The sequence below is a fragment of the Lethenteron reissneri genome, unplaced genomic scaffold (assembly GCF_015708825.2).
Source record: "Lethenteron reissneri isolate LAM-NWPU_2019-01 unplaced genomic scaffold, ASM1570882v1 scaffold_156, whole genome shotgun sequence".
Classification (NCBI taxonomy): domain Eukaryota; kingdom Metazoa; phylum Chordata; class Hyperoartia; order Petromyzontiformes; family Petromyzontidae; genus Lethenteron; species Lethenteron reissneri.
In genome coordinates, this window is record NW_026891289.1 from 38,223 (window position 1) to 59,729 (window position 21,507).

At 46.3% G+C, this 21,507-nt stretch overlaps 1 protein-coding gene across 3 annotated transcripts; it reads left to right on the plus strand.

The window, feature by feature from the left end:
* The first annotated feature begins 3,973 nt into the window (after positions 1-3,973).
* LOC133362636 (zinc finger protein ZFP2-like) lies at positions 3,974-20,730 on the plus strand. Of its 3 annotated transcripts, XM_061581555.1 has the most exons (3): positions 3,981-4,031; positions 7,002-7,074; positions 9,092-12,584. In XM_061581555.1, exon 3 carries the CDS (start codon positions 9,120-9,122, stop codon positions 11,352-11,354), a length of 2,235 nt encoding a protein of 744 aa, XP_061437539.1. In that variant the 5' UTR covers positions 3,981-4,031; positions 7,002-7,074; positions 9,092-9,119; the 3' UTR covers positions 11,355-12,584. The 3 variants fall into 3 exon arrangements, with proteins under 3 accessions (XP_061437540.1, XP_061437539.1, XP_061437541.1); XM_061581556.1 differs by lacking the exon at positions 7,002-7,074 and having other exon boundaries at positions 3,974-4,031; XM_061581557.1 differs by lacking the exons at positions 3,981-4,031; positions 7,002-7,074 and adding an exon at positions 18,805-20,730 and having other exon boundaries at positions 8,018-11,011.
* Positions 20,731-21,507: the final 777 nt, after the last annotated feature.

Consider the following 21,507-nt stretch of genomic DNA (forward strand, 5'->3'; position numbering starts at 1 on the left):
ACACACACGGGAGAGAAACCTTTCAAGTGCAGTGTGTGTGGGAAGGTGTTGCACAGTTATCTACTCTTGTAGCACACCGAAAACACACACGGGAGAGACAACCTTCAAGTGCAGTGTGTGTGGGAAGGCGTGTTTTCAAAGTCATGTGCTCTTAAAAAACACCAGAGAACACACACGGGAGAGAAACCCTTCCAGTGCAGAGTGTGCGGGAAGGCGTTTGCACAGTCATTTGCTCTTGTAGCACACCAAGAACACACACGGGAGAGAAACCCTTCAAGTGTCCTGTGTGTGGGAAGGGCGTTTTCAAGTCATCTGCTCTTCAAAGACACCATAGAACACACACGGGAGAGAAACCCTTCAAGTGCACTGTGTGTGGGAAGGCGGTTGCACATTCATCTGCTCTTGTAATACACCAGAGAACACACACGGGAGAGAAACCCTTCAGTGCAGTTTGTGTGGGAAGGCGTTTCAGATCCATCTGCTCTTCATGTCCACGATAGAAGACACACGGGAGACAAACCCTTCAAGTGCAGTGTGTGTGGGGATGGCGTTTGCACAGTCATCTGCTCTTGAAAGACACCAGAGAACACACATGGGAGAGAAACCCTTCAAGTGCACTGTGTGTGGGAAGGCTTTTGCACATTCATCTGCTCTTGAAGACACCAGAGAACACACACGGGAGAGAAACCCTTCAAGTGCAGTGTGTGTGGAAGGTGTTTGCACAGTCATCAAATCTTCAAAGACACCCAGAGAAAACAGAAGCATCAGAAGATCCACAAGGAGTGGAGTCTGAAATCAGCTTGTGAAAGTCAAAGTGCCGCAATGAGCCCATCCTCATCAAACAAGAACCGGAAGAAAACCCCAGCTTGGAGACTTTTAAGGGTATCGAGGTGAAATATGAAGAGGTGAAGGTGAAATGTGAAGAAGTGATGGTGAAGAGTGAAGTAGTGGATGGTGAAGAGTGAAGAAGTGATGGTGAAATGTGAAGATGAAGAGTTAACTCCAAAATCGACCTGCACATCGATGGAGGCAACGTGAAGCAGGAGGAGAATTCTGACTGTGAGGCAGAGCGAGGCAACTCCCAGCAGTTTGTGGAAGTGGAGGTGTGGGTGGACTTCCTCCGAGACAATACAAAGTCAAATGGAGACCCGGTAAATGTGTAAGCCTGAGACGATGTTGCTCCAATAGATGCACCTTTGTCACAGGCTATAATGACAAGAATGAAGTTGAACACTCAATTCCTAGGTTCAACCTGCAGGGTAAGAGCGGCCAGTCTGTGTGACTTGTGTGTTGAGTAGATCTCTAACCAGGAGCGAGAGCCAATAAGCTCCCAAGCATTCACTATGTTATCAATTGTATTTATATGGTGCTTGCTTAATCGCCTCGCAACTCGGAGTTTTGTATCGTATCTCGTTTCAAACACTCCAAGAGCATCCCAAGTAGCAGCTGCCCCTGTGTGGCACAAGGTGGTGGCCCTGCACCGGCCTGCATGTGGACAAGAGCCTGTCAGTAGGGGCGATGGTTGATGTGGCATCTCAGTTGTGGTGTTTGTAGGTAATGTTTAGAATTTGCAAAATTTGACCCAGACGCCAGCATGCAATGGCCGACTCGTTTTGAATGACACAATAGTATGTTGTACATACACTGTTAAGCAGACGGTGGTATCATTTAAAATAGCTTCTTGTTAATACGATGTAACCTGATGGCAGCATATTTCAGTGCAGTAATTCAATTTTGTTAAAATGACACAACTGTACACGAACAAGCTCTCCACACCATGGAGATGAGGATGCTCAGATGGAGCCTCGGGCTCACTCGATGGGATCGTGTCATGAACGAAGACGTTCGGAAGCGACTTGGTGTGGCCCCCATTGCGGACAAGATGCTTGAAGCAAGGCTTCGGTGGTACGGCCATGTGATGCGAAGTGAAGAGTCATCAGTGGCCAAGACTGCCATGCGTAATGAGCCAGAGGGCCGCCGTCCACTCGGACGTCCGAAGAAGCGATGGATGGATCGAATAAAGGAAGACATGAAGATGGTCAACGCATCCCCTGAAGATGCCCTGGACCGAGCCAAATGGAGAAGACAATGCCGAAAAGCGGACCCTGCGCCACAGCGGGAACAACGCTAGGAAGAAGAAGACTCAATAAGTTAGAATGAGTACTTGTCTGATGGTGTGCGTACATGTACCATTTTGTCTATAAGGGTCAAACATTGAATAAGTGATGTTAGGACAAAGTGTGTGTTTTGCAAGTAACCTGTACAGATCAGTCCGGTGAGACTCATTGTTCTTGTGATACAGGTCAAAGGGTACTTTTGTGTTTTCAGGAAGCTTTTGCCTCTGGAGCAACTCATTGTCTTTGAAATAGGGAGCACACTCGGATCATTCATCATTTACAAGGCATACCACTCAAAAGTTACACGTAGTGGAGATACATTCTCAACAACACGAATTAAAATGTTGTATTACGTGTTGACGTAGATGTTGTCGAATTAGGACGAGAAATGGTCCTTGCCGATTAACGTCTGGATGTTGACAACCATGGGTTGAAGCAAGCCTGACCGCCTGCGGTGCCCCTCACAACCATTTACGGCCTTGGGCCAGGAAAGTCACGAAAAAATTGCACACGAACGACGCATTCACGCAAGCACCCGATGCTCCGTTTTGAAGTTTAAAATGAAACAACTTTAAATTGTATATTGTTTTGAATTGTGTTTCTACAATAAAAGCTTACATCATTTTACATCTGGAAGACTTGATTGAAAACGACATTTCGTGTGAATTTTCTCTAGTCGTTAAGTAGATGGCCTTACCGGGGTTTGGTTCGATGCGGACTTTCTCCTGGTTGGGATCGCGGGGTGGAGATAAGGCGACACAGAGCTGGCCGCGCCAGAAGTCCGCCGTCTGCAGATCGATTCCAACGCGATCGAACGTCTGTCCCTGCTCCTCCGTCGTTCATGCAGGGGGCGCGTAGGTTTGCAGCGCCTCCTGCATGAAAACGAAGGCAAGTGCAGCGTTCACCACAGATGAAGTTGTGTGCTTATATAAGAGTACTCGCGGGAAGTACCCGGTGTGAAATTTCCCACCTTATATCGTAATCTATAGGATACTAAGGCTAAGCACACCCGAGGATTGCACTTGTTGAAAAATGAAGTTGCAAATATTTGTCCATTATTGGCCAAAAACGGCATAGGTTATTATGCCGATATTCTATATTGGGACGTGCACATTTCATCATAAAATGTTCCACTTTTAATCTAATACATAGCATACTAAGGGTAAATACAATTGATGAATGAACTTTTTGTTGAGAAAGAAAGCTATGAAAATTTTGCTTATTTTGGTTAAAACCGGCATAAGTAAGTATCACTGATTTTATTTTTGGGGCGTGAAAATGTAATCGTGAAATTTCTCACTTTTAAAGTAATATAGAGCATACTAATGCTTAACAAAATGGAGGAATTCACTTTTTCTTGTAAATCTAGCTATGAAAATGTAGCAAATTTTGGCCAAGAACGGCATTGGTAAAGTATGTCGATTTGATGTTTTTACTTCAAATTTCATGGTGAAATTTCTCACTTTTAATGTAATATATAGGCTGCTCAACACAACCGAGGAATGCACTTTTTGTTAAAAAATACAGCTGTAAAAATTCGTTCAATTTTAGCCTCGCTAGTGACGTCATGTCACCAAGGTATTCGCCCCACCCCCCCGACCGCGAAGCTCTTGAGCGTGACGTCACCTCCGCTCGGCCGCTGCCGATATCTGTCCCAGTGCCAATCCTTATTTGGGCAAAGCTACTTCCGGTGACTGGCGCCTCATTTTTTTTGCGACGGGTTCAGCAGCCCCGCCCCGTCCCTCCACGTCTGGGCTGGTCTCATTAACATAATTTATTCAAGTTAAGTCCCATTCGTCGTGGGAGGGGAGTGTCTTGTACCACGCAAGTGACGTCATGTCACCGCCTGCTGCTCTCGCGTGACGTCACGAGGTAACAGGAATCTGCCGCTCCGCGCGTGAACTGCAATCCGAGGTGAGAAATTCTCATCGCGGTTGTGGTGATTGTTGTTGTGGTGGTGGTTGTTGTGGTGGTTTGTGGTGTTGTTGTTGTTTACCGAGGTAGAGCCTCGCTCTCTCTCGTAGGGATGTTATTTGAGTAGCAGCGAGCATGGAAGCGATGTGCAGATTGAAACTTTACAACGCGGGGCCTAGTGCCTCCTGCCCTCGGCTGGTCGCGTTCGCTTCAATTCTCTCGCTTAGTTGAGCAATTTCGATGTAAAGCTTCTTTCGTGCCTGCAGTGATTCATCTGCTTGGTTCTTTCGGTAAAGTCATCACGTAGAATGGAAATAATAAAAGAATAAACATAAACCAATGAAATAAAAAAAAAACATAATAACCTTTTAATATGTTTTACATCACGTAGAATAGAAATAATAAAATAAAATAAATAACGCAAATAAAACATTACATTTTATTAAGTTTTATATCACGTGGAATGGAAATAATGAAATAGTCTTATTTTTTATATTTTTATTATTTTATTATTTCCATTCTACGTGACTTTACCGAAAGAACCAAGAAGATAGTTTAGCGACCTGTGGAAGAACGTAATCAGCCAGGCGATGCGTTAGTTGTGTGTTGACCGACTCTCTGTGTTGCATTGCATTACTTTTTCAAATATTAAGTTTGTTTGATTAAGTGTCTTTCTCTGTGCTGTCACTAAAGCTCCAAATCTCATTGACACAAAGCCGTAATTATAATATATTTTAATAATTATAATATAAAATAATTATATGTCTGTGTCTCTGTGTTATCTCTCTCTGCTTGTGTGTCTGTGTGTGTGTCTCTCTGTCTCTGTGTGTGTGTCTCTCTCTGTGTGTCTATGTGTGTGTCTCTCTGTGTCTCTGTGTGTGTGTCTCTCTCTGTGTGTCTATGTGTGTGTCTCTCTGTGTCTCTGTGTGTGTGTGTCTCTGTGTCATCTCTCTCTGTCTGTGTGTCTCCGTGTCTGTGTTTTGTCTCTCAAATTGAGCAACCTGTGGAAGAACGTAATCAGCCAGGCGATTACGTTATAATATGTTATAATAATTATAATATGTTAGAATAGTTATAATAATATATAATAATTATAATGTCATAATAAGTGTAATATGTTATAATAATTATAATAATCAAATATGCCCCTCCAATATGTTGCTGTAAAAATATTTGTAAATAATTATTGCGATGCTCTGTTAATAAAAACAACAATTTGCTAAACCTTTGCCACAAAATCTGGACTTTTCTTCATATAACAATGCATAGATTTCTGTTTATATGATTGCGTTGTACTTTATGAATCCCTAATCTCTGCCATTACATACTATGAAACAAGAAAAGGTAAAAAAGAAAAAACAGCAATGTAATACAATACACTATTAGACATTGTATCAAATAAAACAAATTCCATCCCATGTGTTAGTGAACTTTTACAAATATTTTAGGGAGGAAATGGCAGGAAATTAGTTTTCAAATTTAGATATTTTTCTGGGGGGGGGGGGGGGGGGGGGACCCCAGACCCCCCGGAAGATTTGGTCCCCCCCAATGTTGACTTTGACACAGAGGCGTTGTCTCTCTGTGTGTCTATGTGTGTGTGTCTCTGTGTCTATGTGTGTCTATGTGTGTGTCTCTGTGTGTCTGTGTCATGTGTCTATGTGTGTGTCTCTCTCTGTCATCTCTCTCTGTATGTCTATGTGTGTGTCTCTCTCTGTGTGTCTTTGTGTCATCTCTCTCTGCTTATGTGTCTGTCTATGTGTCTCCGTGTCTCTCTCAAATTGAGCAATCTTTGGAAGAACGTGATCAACCAGGTGGGGTGTTGACTGTTATGTTAGCCGACTCTGTTGTATTGCATTACATTTCTAAGTTTCATATTCTTAGGTTTTTTGGTAAAGTCACGTAGGTAAAAAATTCAAATTAATAAAAGTAAAATAAAAATAAAATAAAAATCACGACGTTTTGGAGGCAACACAAGCTTCCGTCTTCAGGTGGAACCGTCACAGCACGATTGCTGCATCTTACTTGATGATTTCTGCATCTTATTTGATGATTGCTGCATCTTACTTGATGATTGCTGCATCTTACTTGATGATTGCTGCATCTTACTTGATGATTGCTGCATCTTACTTGATGATTGCTGCATCTTATTTGATGATTGCTGCATCTTATTTGATGATTGCTGCATCTTACTTGATGATTGCTGCATCTTACTTGATGATTGCTGCATCTTACTTGATGATTGCTGCATCTTACTTGATGATTGCTGCATCTTACTTGATGATTGCTGCATCTTACTTGATGATTGCTGCATCTTATTTGATGATTGCTGCATCTTACTTGATGATTGCTGCATCTTACTTGATGATTGCTGCATCTTACTTGATGATTGCTGCTTCTTATTTGATGATTGCTGCATCTTACTTGATGATTGCTGCATCTTACTTGATGATTGCTGCATCTTACTTGATGATTGCTGCATCTTACTTGGTGATTGCTGCATCTTACTTGATGATTGCTGCTTCTTACTTAATGATTGCTGCATCTTACTTGATGCAGCAATCGTGCTGTGACGGTTCCACCTGAAGACGGAGGCTTGTGTTGCCTCCAAAACGTCGTGATTTTTATTCTATTTTTATTTTACTTTTATTAATTTTAATTTTTTACCGACGTGACTTTACCAGAAAAAACCTAAGAATTTGAATCCTTGCAGTCACGAAAGCTTCAAATATAGAATTTCTAAGTTGACTAGGTTTGTTTTCTCTTTCATTTGTACCTGATGATGATTGCTTGTGTTGCAATCGAAACGTCGCATGCTATTGTCAAATTTATTTATTTATTTATTCTACATGACTTTCCCGAAAGAACCAAAGAGTATCTTGCTTAAGTTTTAATTTCTCTTCACCTGGCTCGCTACCTTGTAACTTTGTTTTGTTTTAAATATTCAGAGTTTTTTTTTTCATTTTTTACCAGGCCACGCCCGCTTGAGCTGCTATACCGCTCTTGTTTTCAGAAAAGACCTGCCCACAACCACAATAATAACAAGGTGGGGCTTGTCAATAGCGTGTGGCTGTGTTCACTCTAGACGCGTGGCGGTGTTTACTCTAGACGCGTGGCGGTGTTCACTCTAGACGCGTGGCGGTGTTCACTCTGGATGCGTGGCGGTGTTCACTCTGGACACGTGGCGGTGTTCACTCTGGACGCGTGGCGGTGTTCACTCTGGACGCGTGGCGGTGTTCACTCTAGACGCGTGGCGTTGTTCACTATAGACGCGTGGCGGTGTTCACTCTAGACGCGTGGTGGTGTTCACTCTGGACGCGTGGCGGTGTTCACTCTAGACGCGTGGCGGTGTTCACTCTGGACGCGTGGCGGTGTTCACTCTGGACGCGTGGCGGTGTTCACTAGACGCGTGGCGGTGTTCACTCTAGACTCGTGGCGGTGTTCACTCCAGACGCGTGGCGTTGTTCACTCTAGACGCGTGGCGGTGTTCACTCAAGACATGTGGAGGGGAAACCCGGGGATCGGGAAGGAAATCAACGCGACCACTGGGAGAGAGAGAGAGAGACACGCAGCCTCGGCTGTGTTGGTTGATCCTCAATGAATTACTTGGTGGAGTGAGGAAGCATTAATACTGAGCAGGTGAAGGTGGCCAGGCGTGGGTCTGGACACACCACCACCTGTGAACCATGCCAGTGCGTGACAGTGGTGGAGCCAGTGGGGGTGGGGTGGCACGTGCCCCCCCAACGATCCGATCGAAATCCCTAATTTCGATGGGATCATTGGGGTTTATTAGTAACTAGCTTCACTACCCGGCTTTGCCCGGGACTTGGATTCTTGTCTTGGATTAAAACACGTCCTACGCGGAGTGTTTGGGGGGGGGTGGGGGTGATGTCAGCAAGCACGCTGTGTAATGCTTCCGCATGCGGGTGTGACATCACAGATATGACGTCACCGCTCACTTGCGTGCAAAATAAATGCATTATTGCACCCCACCAGACCCCCCCCAAAATACAAAAGTCTATTTTTATACTTTTCGCATTGTGTACAGTCTGGAAGCTACCCACATGCCTAATTTCAAGTTTGTTGCATGTTTTCGAACAGACATTCACAAATTTCCTTTTTATATATATAGATAAATCAGCATTTTGCGACCCCCACCGCCACCGTGTGGCATGTTATTACGTGCCAGGGACTCTGAGAGGACAACAGTCCGTGTCCATAATTGGCAATAAGAAACGGCAAAGCAGTTACAAGCGACTCGCAGAATTGTGCGCAGTTGCGTCTACAGTACACGACTTCTCTGAAGGCATCAACACCTTCAGCGAGCACGATGCCGATCACACGCGTCAAATAAAAAGCAAGGGACAAGTTCTTACTAACAACTCCTTACTAACAACTTCATACTTAATAACAACTCCTATCATTTTTCATTGCTGGAGGGGTTTCCCCCCCTACCTGAAAATCCTGGCTCCGCCTCTTGAGTGTGTGACAGTATGAAGTTTATAGTTGCAGTAACGTCTATTAACTCCATTGAGCACGGAGGTTTTCCCAAAACAGTAGTTGTATTTTTTTTCATCTGGAACTCTTTATAAGAATGGAGTCAGGAAGTTATCACAGCACACGGTGCAGCTGAAGTCGGAACTGTTCATCCCAGCATTCAAGGACATCTGTGCCTAGCTTCACACCTCTAAGTTGCGATTGAACATTAATTTATGCATTTCTGCAGAACAAAAAATTTATTATTTTCAACACCCTTTGCTATGTCAGCTGAATTTAGCTTTCATAAATATTCCTTTTGAAGCCAGACAGCCGAAATTGTATGCTCTGAGTTTTGGGTTAACATTCATTTTGAAGATACGAGGGCTTCCAGGCACAGTTATAACCATTTGCTCTCTCATTGTGTGCCATAACAGCCCGTGTGATGAATTTGGGACACTTTTTCACTATATCATGAATATATGAATAAGTATAGACGTGTAAGTCACGTGTGACTGTATATGCATTCCTCTGTGCATCGATACTGATGTGTAGATGGTGGGGATATTCTTTTTTTCTGTCTGCAGCTGTCGCTTCCTCTGCAGAATTTGTCTGATGGAGCAAAGGCACTCGGCGCGGCTCGGTGCAAAAAGGCATCAATGCGACCTGTGTGCATACAGCACGGATCGTCCTGAACATTTTACACAGCACCAGAGAACTCACACTGGAAAGAAACCCTTCAAGTGCAGTGTGTGTGGGAAGGCGTTTGCAGAGTCATCTACTCTTCATGTACACCAGAGAACACACACGGGAGAGAGACCCTTCAGGTGCATTGTGTGTGGAAAGGCGTTTACACGTTCATCTCATCTTGTAGCACACCAGAGAACACACACGGGAGAGAAACCCTTCAAGTGCAGTGTGTGTGGGAAGGCGTTTGCAGAGTCATCTACTCTTGTAGCACACCAGAGAATGCACACGGGAGAGAAACCTTTCAAGTGCAGTGTGTGTGGGAAGGCGTTTTCACAGTCATCTACTCTTGTAGCACACCAGAGAACACACACGGGAGAGAAACCCTTCAAGTGCAGTGTGTGTGGGAAGGCGTTTGCACATTTATATACTCTTATAACGCACCAGAGAACTCACACGGGAGAGAAACCCTTCAAGTGCAGTGTGTGTGGCAAGGCGTTTTCACAGTCAGCTAATCTTGTAGCACACCAGAGAACACACACGAGAGATAAACCTTTCAAGTGCAGTGTGTGTGGGAAGGTGTTTGCACAGTCATCTGTTTTTAAAAAACACCAGAAAACACACACGGGAGAGAAATCCTTCAGATGCACTCCGTGCGGGAAGGCATTTTCAGATTCATCTTCTCTTCATGTACACCAGAGACCACACACGGTAGAGAGACCCTTCAGGTGCATTGTGTGTGGAAAGGCGTTTACACATTCATCTCATCTTGTAGCACACCAGAGAACACACACGGGAGAGAAACCCTTCAAGTGCAGTGTGTGTGGGAAGGCGTTTTTACTTTCATCTCATCTTGTAGCACACAAGAGAATACACACGGGAGAGAAACCCTTCAAGTGCAGTGTGTGTGGGAAGGCGTTTGCAGAGTCATCTACTCTTGTAGCACACCAGAGAATGCACACGGGAGAGAAACCTTTCAAGTGCAGTGTGTGTGGGAAGGCGTTTTCACAGTCATCTACTCTTGTAGCACACCAGAGAACACACACGGGAGAGAAACCCTTCAAGTGCGGTGTGTGTGGGAAGGCGTTTTCACAGTCAGCTAATCTTGTAGCACACCAGAGAACACACACAGGAGAGAAACCCTTCAAGTGCAGTGTGTGTGGGAAGGCGTTTTCACAGTCAATTAATCTTGTAGCACACCAGAGAACACACACAGGAGAGAAACCCTTCAAGTGCAATGTGTGTGGGAAGTTGTTTTCACATTCATGTTCTCTTGTAGCACACCAGAGAACACACACGGGAGAGAAACCCTTCAAGTGCAGTGTGTGTGGGAAGGCGTTTGCACATTCATCTGCTCTTCATGCACACCAGAGAACACACACGGGAGAGAAACCCTTCAAGTGCAGTGTGTGTGGGAAGGCGTTTTCACAGTCAGCTAATCTTGTAGCACACCAGAGAACACACACGAGAGAGAAACCTTTCAAGTGCAGTGTGTGTAGGAAGGCATTTTCACAGTCAGCTAATCTTGTAGCACACCAGAGAACACACACGAGAGAGAAACCTTTCAAGTGCAGTGTGTGTGGGAAGGTGTTTGCACAGTCATCTGTTTTAAAAAAACACCAGAAAACACACACGGGAGAGAAATCCTTCAGATGCACTCCGTGCAGGAAGGCATTTTCAGATTCATCTCTTCATGTACACCAGAGAACACACATGGGAGAGAACCCCTTCAAGTGCAGTGTGTGTGTGAAGGCGTTTGCACAGTCATCTGCTCTTCAAAGACACCAGAGAACACACAAGCATCAGAAGATCCACAAGGAGTGGAGTCTGAAATCAGCTTGTGAAAGTCAAAGTGCCGCAATGATCTCATCCCTCATCAAACAAGAACGGGAAGAAAATCCCAGCTTGGACGCTTTTAAAAGTGTCAAGGTGAAATATGAAGAAGTGATGGTGAAGAGTGAAGAAGTGATGGTGAAGAGCGAAGAAGTGAAGGTAAAATGTGAAGATGAAGAGTCAACTCCAAAATCTGACCTTCACATCGATGGAGGCAACGTGAAGCAGGAGGAGAATTCTGACTGTGAGGCAGAGCGAGGCAACTCCCAGCAGTTTGTGGAAGTGGAGGTGTGGGTGGACTTCCTCCGAGACAATACAAAGTCAAATTGAGACCCGGTAGATGTGTTAGCTTGAGACGATGTCGCTGCAATAGATGCACCTTTGTCACAGGCTCTTAATGACAAGAATGTGAAGTTGAACACTCAATTCCTAGGTTCAACCTGCAGAGTAAGAGCAGCAAGCCTGTGTGGACCTGTGGGTTGGGTAGATCTCTAACCAGGAGCGAATGCCAATAAGCTCCCAAGCATACACAGAGTTATCAATTGCATTTATATGGTGCTTGCTTAATCGCCTCGGCAACTCGGAGTTTTGCATCGTATCTCGTTTCAAACACTCGAAGAGCATCCCCAGGTAGCAGCTGCCCCTATGTGGCACAAGGTGGTGGCCGTGCACCGGCCTGCATGTGGACAAGAGCCTGTCAGTAGGAGGCGATGGTTGATGTGGCATCTTAGTTGTGGAGTTTGTAGGTAATGTTTAGAATTTCATCAATTTTGACCCTGATGCCAGCATGCAATGGCCTACTCGTTTTGAATGGTGCATTAGTATGTTGTACATACACTGTTAAGCAGACGGTGCGTATTTTTTTAATTAGCTTCTTGTTAATAGGATGTAACCTAATGCAGTATATTTCAGTGCAGTAATTCAATTTTGTTAATATGCCTGTCAATAATTTAGAATGAATACTTGTTTGATGGTGTGCGTACATGTACCATTTGGTCTATAAGGGTCAAACATTGAATAAGTGATGTTAGGACAAAGTGTTTGTTTTGCAAGTAACCTGTACAGATCACTCAGGTGAGACTCATAGTTCTTGTGATACAGGTCAAAGGGTACTTTTGTGTTTTCAGGTAGCGTCTGCCTTTGGAGCAACTCATTGTCTTTGAAATAGGGAGCACACTCGGATCATTCATCATTTACAAGGCATACCACTCAAAAGTTACACGTAGAGGAGATACATTCTCAACAACACGAATTATAATTTTGTATTACGTGTTGACGTAGATTTTGTCGAATTAGGACGAGAAATGGTCCTCGCCGATTAACGTCTGGATGTTCACAACCATGGGGTTGAAGCAAGCCTGACCGCCTGCGGTGCCCCTCACAACCATTTACGGCCTTGGGCCAGGAAAGTCACGAAAAAAATTCACACGAACGACACATCCACGCAAGCACCCGATGCTCCGTTTAGAATTTTTAAAATGAAACAACTTTGAATTGTATTATTTTTTAATTAGATAATTTTATTTCTTCATTAAAGCTTATGTCATTTTACATCTGGAAGACTTAATTGAAAACGACATTTTGTGTGAATTTTCTCTAGTCGTTAAGTAGATGGCCTTACCGGGGTTCGGTTCGATGCGGACTTTCTCCTGGTTGGGATCGCGGGGTGGAGATAAGGCGACACAGAGCTGGCCGTGCCAGAAGACCGCCGTCTGCAGATCGATTCCAACGCGATTGAACGTCTGTCCCTGCTCCTCCGTCGTTCATGCAGGGGGCGCGTAGGTTTGCAGCGCCTCCTGCATGAAAAAGAAGGAAAGTGCAGGGTTCACCACAGATGAAGTTGTGTGCTTATATAAGAGTACTCGCGGGAAGTACCCGGCGTGAAATTTCCCACTTTTTATCGTAATCTATAGGATACTAAGGCTAAGCACACCCGAGGATTGCACTTTTGTTGAAAAATGAAGTTGCAAATATTTGTCCATTATTGGCCAAAAACGGCATAGGTTAGTATGCCGATATTCTATATTGGGACGTGCACATTTCATCATAAAATGTTCCACTTTTAATCTAATAGCATACTAAGGGTAAATACAATTGATGAATGAACTTTTTTTTGAAAAAGAAAGCTATGAAAATTTTGCTTATTTTAGTTAAAATCGGCATAAGTATGCCGATTTTATTTTTGGGACGTGAAAATTTAATCGTGAAATTTCCCACTTTTAAAGTAATATAGAGCATACGAATGCTTAACAAAATGGAGGAATTCACTTTTTCTTGGAAAATCTAGCTATGAAAATTGAGAAAATTTTGGCCAAAAATGGCATTGGTAAAGTATGCCGATTTGATGTTTTTACTTCAAATTTCATGGTGAAATTTCTCACTTTTAATGTAATATACAGACTACTCAGGCTAAACACAACCGAGGAATGCACTTTTGTTAAAAAATACAGCTGTAAAAATTTGTTCAATTTTAGCCAAAAACGGCAGAGGTTCGTATGGCGATTTCCTGTTTGGGACGTTAACATTTCATCGTGAAATGTTCCACTTTTAATCTAACACATGGCATACTAAGGGTAAATACAATAGAGGAATTAACTTTCGTCCTAAAATAAAGCTGTGAACGTTGGGCTTACTGAGCCTAAAAACGGCACAGTATGCCGATTAACTTTTTTATATACGAAAATTTCATGCATGAAATTCCCCACTTTTTAACGTAATATATGGGCTACTCAGGCTAAACACAACCAAGGAATGCACTTTTCGTTGCAAAAAAAAATTGCATCAATTTTGCCAAAAAACGGCCTCGGTTCGTATGACGATTTTCCTTTTATGGACGTGAAAATGTCATCGTGAAATGTCGCCAGCGGTGTGCTGGAGAGCCAAGCCACGACATCTACAAAGTGCTGCTCATAGCGAGTAGCAGCACCGGTGGAGGTCGTCACGGCACACGAGGGGTGGGTGGCCAGCACCACGCCCGGCCGCCTTCGTCTCCCCAGTGCTGGCGATGTTGACACACCGCACCGGGGACTCGTTTGAGGCCGTTTCGACGCTGCCGCTCCCTTTCTGTCAACAAACTTGAACTCTGACCCAGCTCTCTGACGTCACCGCTTAGCGTGACCTCATTGGCGTCAAACGCCAGGGGGAGGTGTACCCCGCAAGTGACGTCATGTCACCTGCTGCCGCGTGACGTCACGAGGGACCAGGAAGTTGCCGCTCCGCCCGTGAACTGCAATCCGAGGTGAGAAATTATCATCGCGGTAGTGGTGGTGGTGGTTGTGGTGGTGGTTGTGGTGGTGGTTGTGGTGGTGGTTGTGGTGGTGGTTGTGGTGGTTGCAGTTGTGGTGGTAGTTGTGGTGGTGGTGGTGGTTGTTGTGGTGGTGGTGGTAGTTGTGGTGGTAGTAGTTGTTGTGGTGGTAGTTGTGGTGGTGGTGGTTGTTGTGGTGGTGGTTGTTGTGGTGGTGGTGGTGGTGGTTGTTGTGGTGGTAGTTGTTGTGGTGGTGGTAGTTGTTGTGGTGGTGGTAGTTGTTGTGGTGGTGGTAGTTGTTGTGGTAGTGGTAGTAGTTGTTGTGGTAGTTGTTGTGGTGGTGGTGGTAGTTGTTGTGGTGGTTGTTGTGGTGGTGGTGGTGGTAGTTGTGGTGGTAGTTGTGGTGGTGGTAGTTGTTGTGGTGGTGGTAGTTGTTGTGGTGGTGGTAGTTGTGGTGGTGGTTGTTGTGGTGGTGGTGGTAGTTGTTGTGGTGGTGGTGGTAGTTGTGGTGGTGGTAGTTGTTGTGGTGGTGGTAGTTGTTGTGGTAGTGGTAGTAGTTGTGGTGGTAGTTGTGGTGGTGGTGGTAGTAGTTGTTGTGGTGGTGGTGGTAGTAGTTGTGGTGGTGGTGGTTGTGGTGGTGGTAGTTGTGGTGGTTGTGGTATTTGTGGTGGTGGTGGGTGTTGTGTTGGTTGTGGTTGTGGTGGTTGTTGTTGTGTACAGAGGTAGAGCCTCGCTCTCTCTCTCATAGGGATGTCAATTGAGTAGCAGCGAGCATGGAAGCGATGTCCACGTTGGAACTTTACAACGCGGGGCCTTGCCTCCTGCCCTCGCCTGGTCGCATTCGCTTCAATTCTCTCGCTTAAGTTTAATTTGTCTTGACCCAGATCGCCACTTTGTACCTTTGTTTAAATATTCTATACTAACACTGTTTTTTTTTTCATTTTACCAGGCCAAGCCCGCTTGAGCTGCTGTACCGCTCTTGTTTTCAGAAGCGACCTGCCCACAACAACAACAAGGTGAGGCTCGTCAACAGCGTGGCGGTGTTCACTCTAGACACGTGGCGGTGTTCACTCTGGACACGTGGCGGTGTTCACTCTAGACACGTGGCGGTGTTCACTCTAGACGCGTGGCGGTGTTCACTCTAGACACGTGGCGGTGTTCACTCTAGACACGTGGCGGTGTTCACTCTGGACGCGTGGCGGTGTTCACTCTGGACACGTGGCGGTGTTCACTCTAGACGCGTGGCGGTGTTCACTCTAGACACGTGGCGGTGTTCACTCTAGACACGTGGCGGTGTTCACTCTAGACACGTGGCGGTGTTCACTCTAGACACGTGGTGGTGTTCACTCTAGACGCGTGGCGGTGTTCACTCTAGACGCGTGGCGGGATTCACTCTAGACGCGTGGTGGTGTTCACTCTAGACACGTGGCGGTGTTCACTCTAGACACGTGGTGGTGTTCACTCTAGACACGTGGCGGGATTCACTCTAGACGCGTGGTGGTGTTCACTCTAGACACGTGGTGGTGTTCACTCTAGACGCGTGGTGGTGTTCACTCTGAACGCGTGGCAGTGTTCACTCTAGACGCGTGGTGGTGTTCACTCTAGACGCTTGGCGGTGTTCACTCTAGACGCGTGGTGGTGTTCACTCTAGACGCGTGGTGGTGTTCACTCTAGACACGTGCTGGTGTTCACTCTAGACGCGTGGTGGTGTTCACTCTAGACACGTGGTGGTGTTCACTCTAGACGCGTGGTGGTGTTCACTCTAGACACGTGGTGGTGTTCACTCTAGACGCGTGGTGGTGTTCACTCTAGACGCTTGGCGGTGTTCACTCTAGACGCGTGGTGGTGTTCACTCTAGACGCGTGGTGGTGTTCACTCTAGACGCGTGGCGGTGTTCACTCTAGACGCGTGGTGGTGTTCACTCTAGACACGTGGTGGTGTTCACTCTAGACGCTTGGCGGTGTTCACTCTAGACACGTGGTGGTTCACTCTAGACGCGTGGTGGTGTTCACTCTGGACGCGTGGCAGTGTTCACTCTAGACGCGTGGTGGTGTTCACTCTAGACGCTTGGCGGTGTTCACTCTAGACGCGTGGTGGTGTTCACTCTAGACGCGTGGTGGTGTTCACTCTAGACACGTGGTGGTGTTCACTCTAGACGCTTGGCGGTGTTCACTCTAGACGCGTGGTGGTGTTCACTCTAGATGTGTGGCGGTGTTCACTCTAGACACGTGGTGGTGTTCACTCTAGACGCGTGGTGGTGTACACTTTAGACACGTAGCGGTGTTCACTCTAGACACGTGGCGGTGTTCACTCTAGACGCGTGGTGGTGTTCACTCTAGACGCGTGGTGGTGTTCACTCTAGACACGTGGTGGTGTTCACTCTAGACGCTTGGCGGTGTTCACTCTAGACGCGTGGTGGTGTTCACTCTAGATGTGTGGCGGTGTTCACTCTAGACACGTGGTGGTGTTCACTCTAGACGCGTGGTGGTGTACACTTTAGACACGTAGCGGTGTTCACTCTAGACACGTGGCGGTGTTCACTCTAGACGCGTGGCGGTGTTCACTCTGGACGTGTGGCGGTGTTCACTCTAGACGTGTGGCGGTGTTCACTCTAGACACCTGGTGGTGTTCACTCTAGACGCGTGGCGGTGTCCACTCTGGACGTGTGGCGGTGTTCATTCTAGACGCGTGGCGGTGTTCACTCTCTACATGTGGAGGGGAAACCCGGGGATCGGGAAGGAAATCCACGCAACCACGGGGAGAGAGAGACACGTAAACTACAAATATACAGCAGGCGTCAGGGTCGGGATGGAACCCACGACTTCCTGTATGCCAGGAGAGGTAGTTAACATCTCACCACAGAGAGACACGCAGCATCGGCTGTGTTGGTTGATCCTCAATGAATTACTTGGTGGAGTGAGGAAGCATTAATACTGAGCAGGTGAAGGTGGCCAGGCGTGGGTCTGGACACACCACCACCTGTGAACCATGCCAGTGTGTGACAGTGGTGGAGCCAGTGGGGGTGGGGTGGCACGTGCCCCCCCAACGATCCGATAGAAATCCGTAATTTCGATAGGATCATTGGGGTTTATTAGTAACTAGCTTCACTACCCGGCTTTGCCCGGGACTTGGATACTTGTCTTGGATTAATTTAATATTCTCTCATAATTCACTGAAAAACCCTGAAAAAATTGATGCTTGCAAGAAGGAAGCCGAAACACTTCAATTTACCTAAATCGGATGTTTTCACTCGAGGAAATTCAACCTGAACCCACTGCTACGTCAGGTCGATTTTTGCCACTCGGGAAGGGAATGACATGGCGTTCGCTTAGAAATCCCAGCAGCATAAGCTGTGAATATTTCATTTCGCCAGAGCTCAGCGTTGGAGACTTTTTGCTGCTTCACACAAACAAACAGGTGTAAGTTCTGCTTTATATTTAAGATGGCAGTTGTACCCGTTCTTCACACGGATTTGTATTGAAACTCCGAGAAGCCAATGACTTAATCGGCCAGGAGCGAAGCGCCACCTAAAATCTCCCGGCACGCTGTGAACAGCTGTAGAAGTACGGCGCGCGAAGAGCCATGTGGTAGGGGGGTAAGCATTGCAGAGCGCTTAGCTCAGGTGTGATGCGGGTTGATTCCACATACATCATGGTCATTTCCCCCCCCCCCCCCCCCCCCCCAAAATACAAAAGTCTATTTTTCTCTCCTGAAGGCATCAACACGTTGAGCGAGCGCGATGACGATCACACGCGTCGAATGAAAAGCAAGGGACAAGTCCTTTCTTACTAACAACTCCTTTCTCACTAACAACTCCTGTAATTTTTCATTGCTGGAGGGGTTTCCCCCCCTACCTGAAAATCCTGGCTCCACCTCTGAGTGTGTGTGACATTGTCAAGTTTGTATTTGCAGTAAAGTCTATTAACTCTGTTGAGCACAGAGGTTATATCAAAACAGTAGTTTATTTTAGTTTTCCTCTGGAAGTCTTTGTAAGAATGGAGTCAGGAAGTGATCACAGCACACACGTGCAGCAGCTGAAGTCGGAACTGCTCATCCCAGCAATCAAGGACATCTGTGCCTGGCTTCACACCTCTAAATTGCGATTGAACATTAATTTATGCATTTGTGCATGACACAAATAGTATTATTTGCAACACCCTTTGCTATGTCAGCTGAATTTAGCTTTCATAAACATTTATTTAGAAGCCAGACAGCTGAAATTGTGTGCTGAGTTTTGGGTTAACGTTCATTTTGAAGATACGAGGGCTTCCAGGCACAGTTATAACCATTTGCCCTCTCATTGTGTGCCATAACAGCCCATGTGATGAATTTGGGACACTTTTTTACTATATCATAAATATATGAATAACTATAGACGTGTAAGTCACGTGTGACTGTGTATATATGCATTCCTCTGTGCCTCGATACTGACGTGTAGATGGTGTGGATATTCTTTGTTTCTGTCTGCAGCTGTCGCTGCCTCTGCAGAATTGGTCTGATGGAGCAAAGGCACTCAGCGCAGCTCGGTGCAATAAGGCATCAATGCGACCGGTGTGCATACAGCACGGATGGTCCTGCACATTTGACACGGCACCAGAGAACTCACACAGGAGAGAAACCCTTCAAGTGCAGTGTGTGTGGGAAGGCGTTTTCAGATTTATCTACTCTTGTAAAACACGAGAGAACACACACGGGAGAGAAACCCTTCAAGTGCAGTGTGTGTGGCAAGGCATTTTCACAGTCATCTATTCTTGTAGCACACCAGAGAACACACACGGGAGAGAAACCCTTCAAGTGCAGTGTGTGTGGGAAGGCGTTTGCATGTTCATCTACTCTTGGAGCACACCAGAGAACACACACGGGAGAGAAACCCTTCAAGTGCAGTGTGTGTGGGAAGGCGTTTGCACGTTCAGCTCATCTTGTAACACACAAGAGAACACACACGGGAGAAAAACCCTTCAAGTGCAGTTTGTGTGGGAAGGCGTTTGCACTTTCACCAAATCTTCAAAGACACCAGAGATCACAGAAGCATCAGAAGATCCACAAGGAGTGGAGTCTGAAATCAGCTTGTGAAAGTCAAAGTGCCTCAATGAGCCCATCCCTCATCAAACAAGAACCGGAAGAAAATCCCAGCTTGGACACTTTCAAAGAAATCAAGGTGAAATATGAAGAGGTGAAGGTGGAATGTGAAGAAGAAGATTCAATTCCACATCGATGGAGACAACGTGAAGCAGGAGGAGAATTCTGACTGAGGCAGAGCGAGGCAACTCCCAGCAGTTTGTGGAAGTGGAGGTGTGGGTGGACTTCCTCCGAGACAATACAAAGTCAAATGGAGACCCGGGAGATCCGTAAGCCTTAGACCAGTGGTTCTTAACCTGGGTTCGATCGAACCCCAGGGGTTCGGTGAGTCAGTCTCAGGGGTTCGGCGGAGGTTAGGACACACACCTGACTCGTATGATTGTGCACCAGTAAAACAGACGGTGCGTTTTTTTTAAAATTAGCTTCTTGTTAATGCGATGTAACCTAATGCAGTGTATTTCAGTGCAGTCATTCAATTTTGTTAATATGCCTGTCACTAATTTAGAATGAATACTTGTCTGATGGTGTGCGTATATGTAACCTTTTGTCTATAAGGGTCAAACATTGAATAAGTCATGTTAGGACACAGTGTGTGTTTTGCAAGTAACCTGTACAGATAACTCAGGTGAGACTCATTGTTCTTGTGATACAGGTCAAAGGGTATTTTTGTGTTTTCAGGAAGCATCTCTCTCTGGAGCAACTCATTGTCTTTGAAATAGGGAGCACACGCGGATCATTCATCTGTTACAAGGCAAACCACTCAAAAGTTACACGTAGAGGAGATACATTCTCTACAACACGAATTATAATTTTGTATTATGTGAGACACATTCTGACCAGCCCCCCCGCCCACGTGACCAGCCCCCCCCGCCCACGTGACCAGCCCCCCCGCCCACGTGACCAGCCCCCCGCCCACACGATGACGTCACCACGGAGGGAGGTGCCCCAACCAACCCGAGCGCGATGACGTCACCACGCAGGGAGGCGCCCCAACCCGAGCGCGATGACGTCACCACACGGGGAGGCGCCCCAACCAACCCGAGCGCGATGACGTCACCACGCAGGGAGGCACCCGAGCGCGATGACGTCACCACACGGGGAGGTGCCCCAACCAACCCGAGCGCAATGACGTCACCACGCACGGGGGCGCCCGCCACCCCGACCGCGATGACGTCACCACGCACGGGGGCGCCCACCAACCCGAGCGCGATGACGTCACCACGCACGGGGGCTCCCACTAACCCGAGCGCGATGACGTCACCACGCAGGGAGGCGCCCCAACCAACCCGAGCGCGATGACGTCACCACGCACGGTGGCACCCACCAACCCGAGCGCGATGACGTCACCACGCAGGGAGGCGCTCCAACCATTTTTTTTTAAAATCCGTGAATAAAGAATTGCAGCGCAAATTGTCCGCAGAGTTTCGGTTTGTTTTTAACCGTCGCTTGACGTGCTACGTGTGCCCTCTGGTGGACAAGTATTCAATGCGTGGTGACGTCTGCTATGTGGTGGACATGTGCAGTGTAGGCCAACACAGCACGCCAGCAGTTGCCGCTGTCAGGCGTCACCCCCGAGTTGTGAGTCGCTGCTGCTGCTGCTGCGGCGTTCTGGCGTTTGTCCCAAGCGGGTTCCTGCAATGAAGCCGTGAAGACACCGACAGTTCCACTGCTGCAATTAGCGCGCTGAGGCGCTGCAGTTGCACTATGTGGCCACACGGTGGCGCTACAGCAACCATGTTAAATGTCGATGTAAAGCTTCTTTCGTGACTGCAGCAGGGATTCATCTTCTTGGTTCTTTCGGTAAAGTCGTCACGTAGAAGGGAAGTAATAAAATAATACAAATAAAACATAATAAAATAAATTTCGATTTAAAGCTTTCGTGACTGCAGGGATTCATCTTCTTGGTTCTTTCAGTAAAGTCACGTAGAAGGGAAGTAATAAAATAATATAAATAAAACATAATAAACGTCGTGAGAATTATTATATTATGTTTTATTTTTATTATTTTATTACTTCCCTTCTACGTGACTTTACCGAAAGAACCAAGAAGAAGCAACCATGTTGGTCAAGGCATTTCAGCGAATTTTCATTTTGCTTTTTGGTTCTTTCGGTAAAGTAACGTAGAAAGGAAATAAATTAAATAATAGAATAGGACGTTTC

Bases quoted from the DNA above. Each gene is read 5' to 3' on its own strand.
- LOC133362636 (XM_061581557.1), top strand. From the start codon at position 9,060: ATGGTGGGGATATTCTTTTTTTCTGTCTGCAGCTGTCGCTTCCTCTGC. The intron at 11,012-18,804 runs GTGGAGTCTGAA...CGGTGCAATAAG, and splicing joins CATCAGAAGATCCACAAGGA to GCATCAATGCGACCGGTGTG.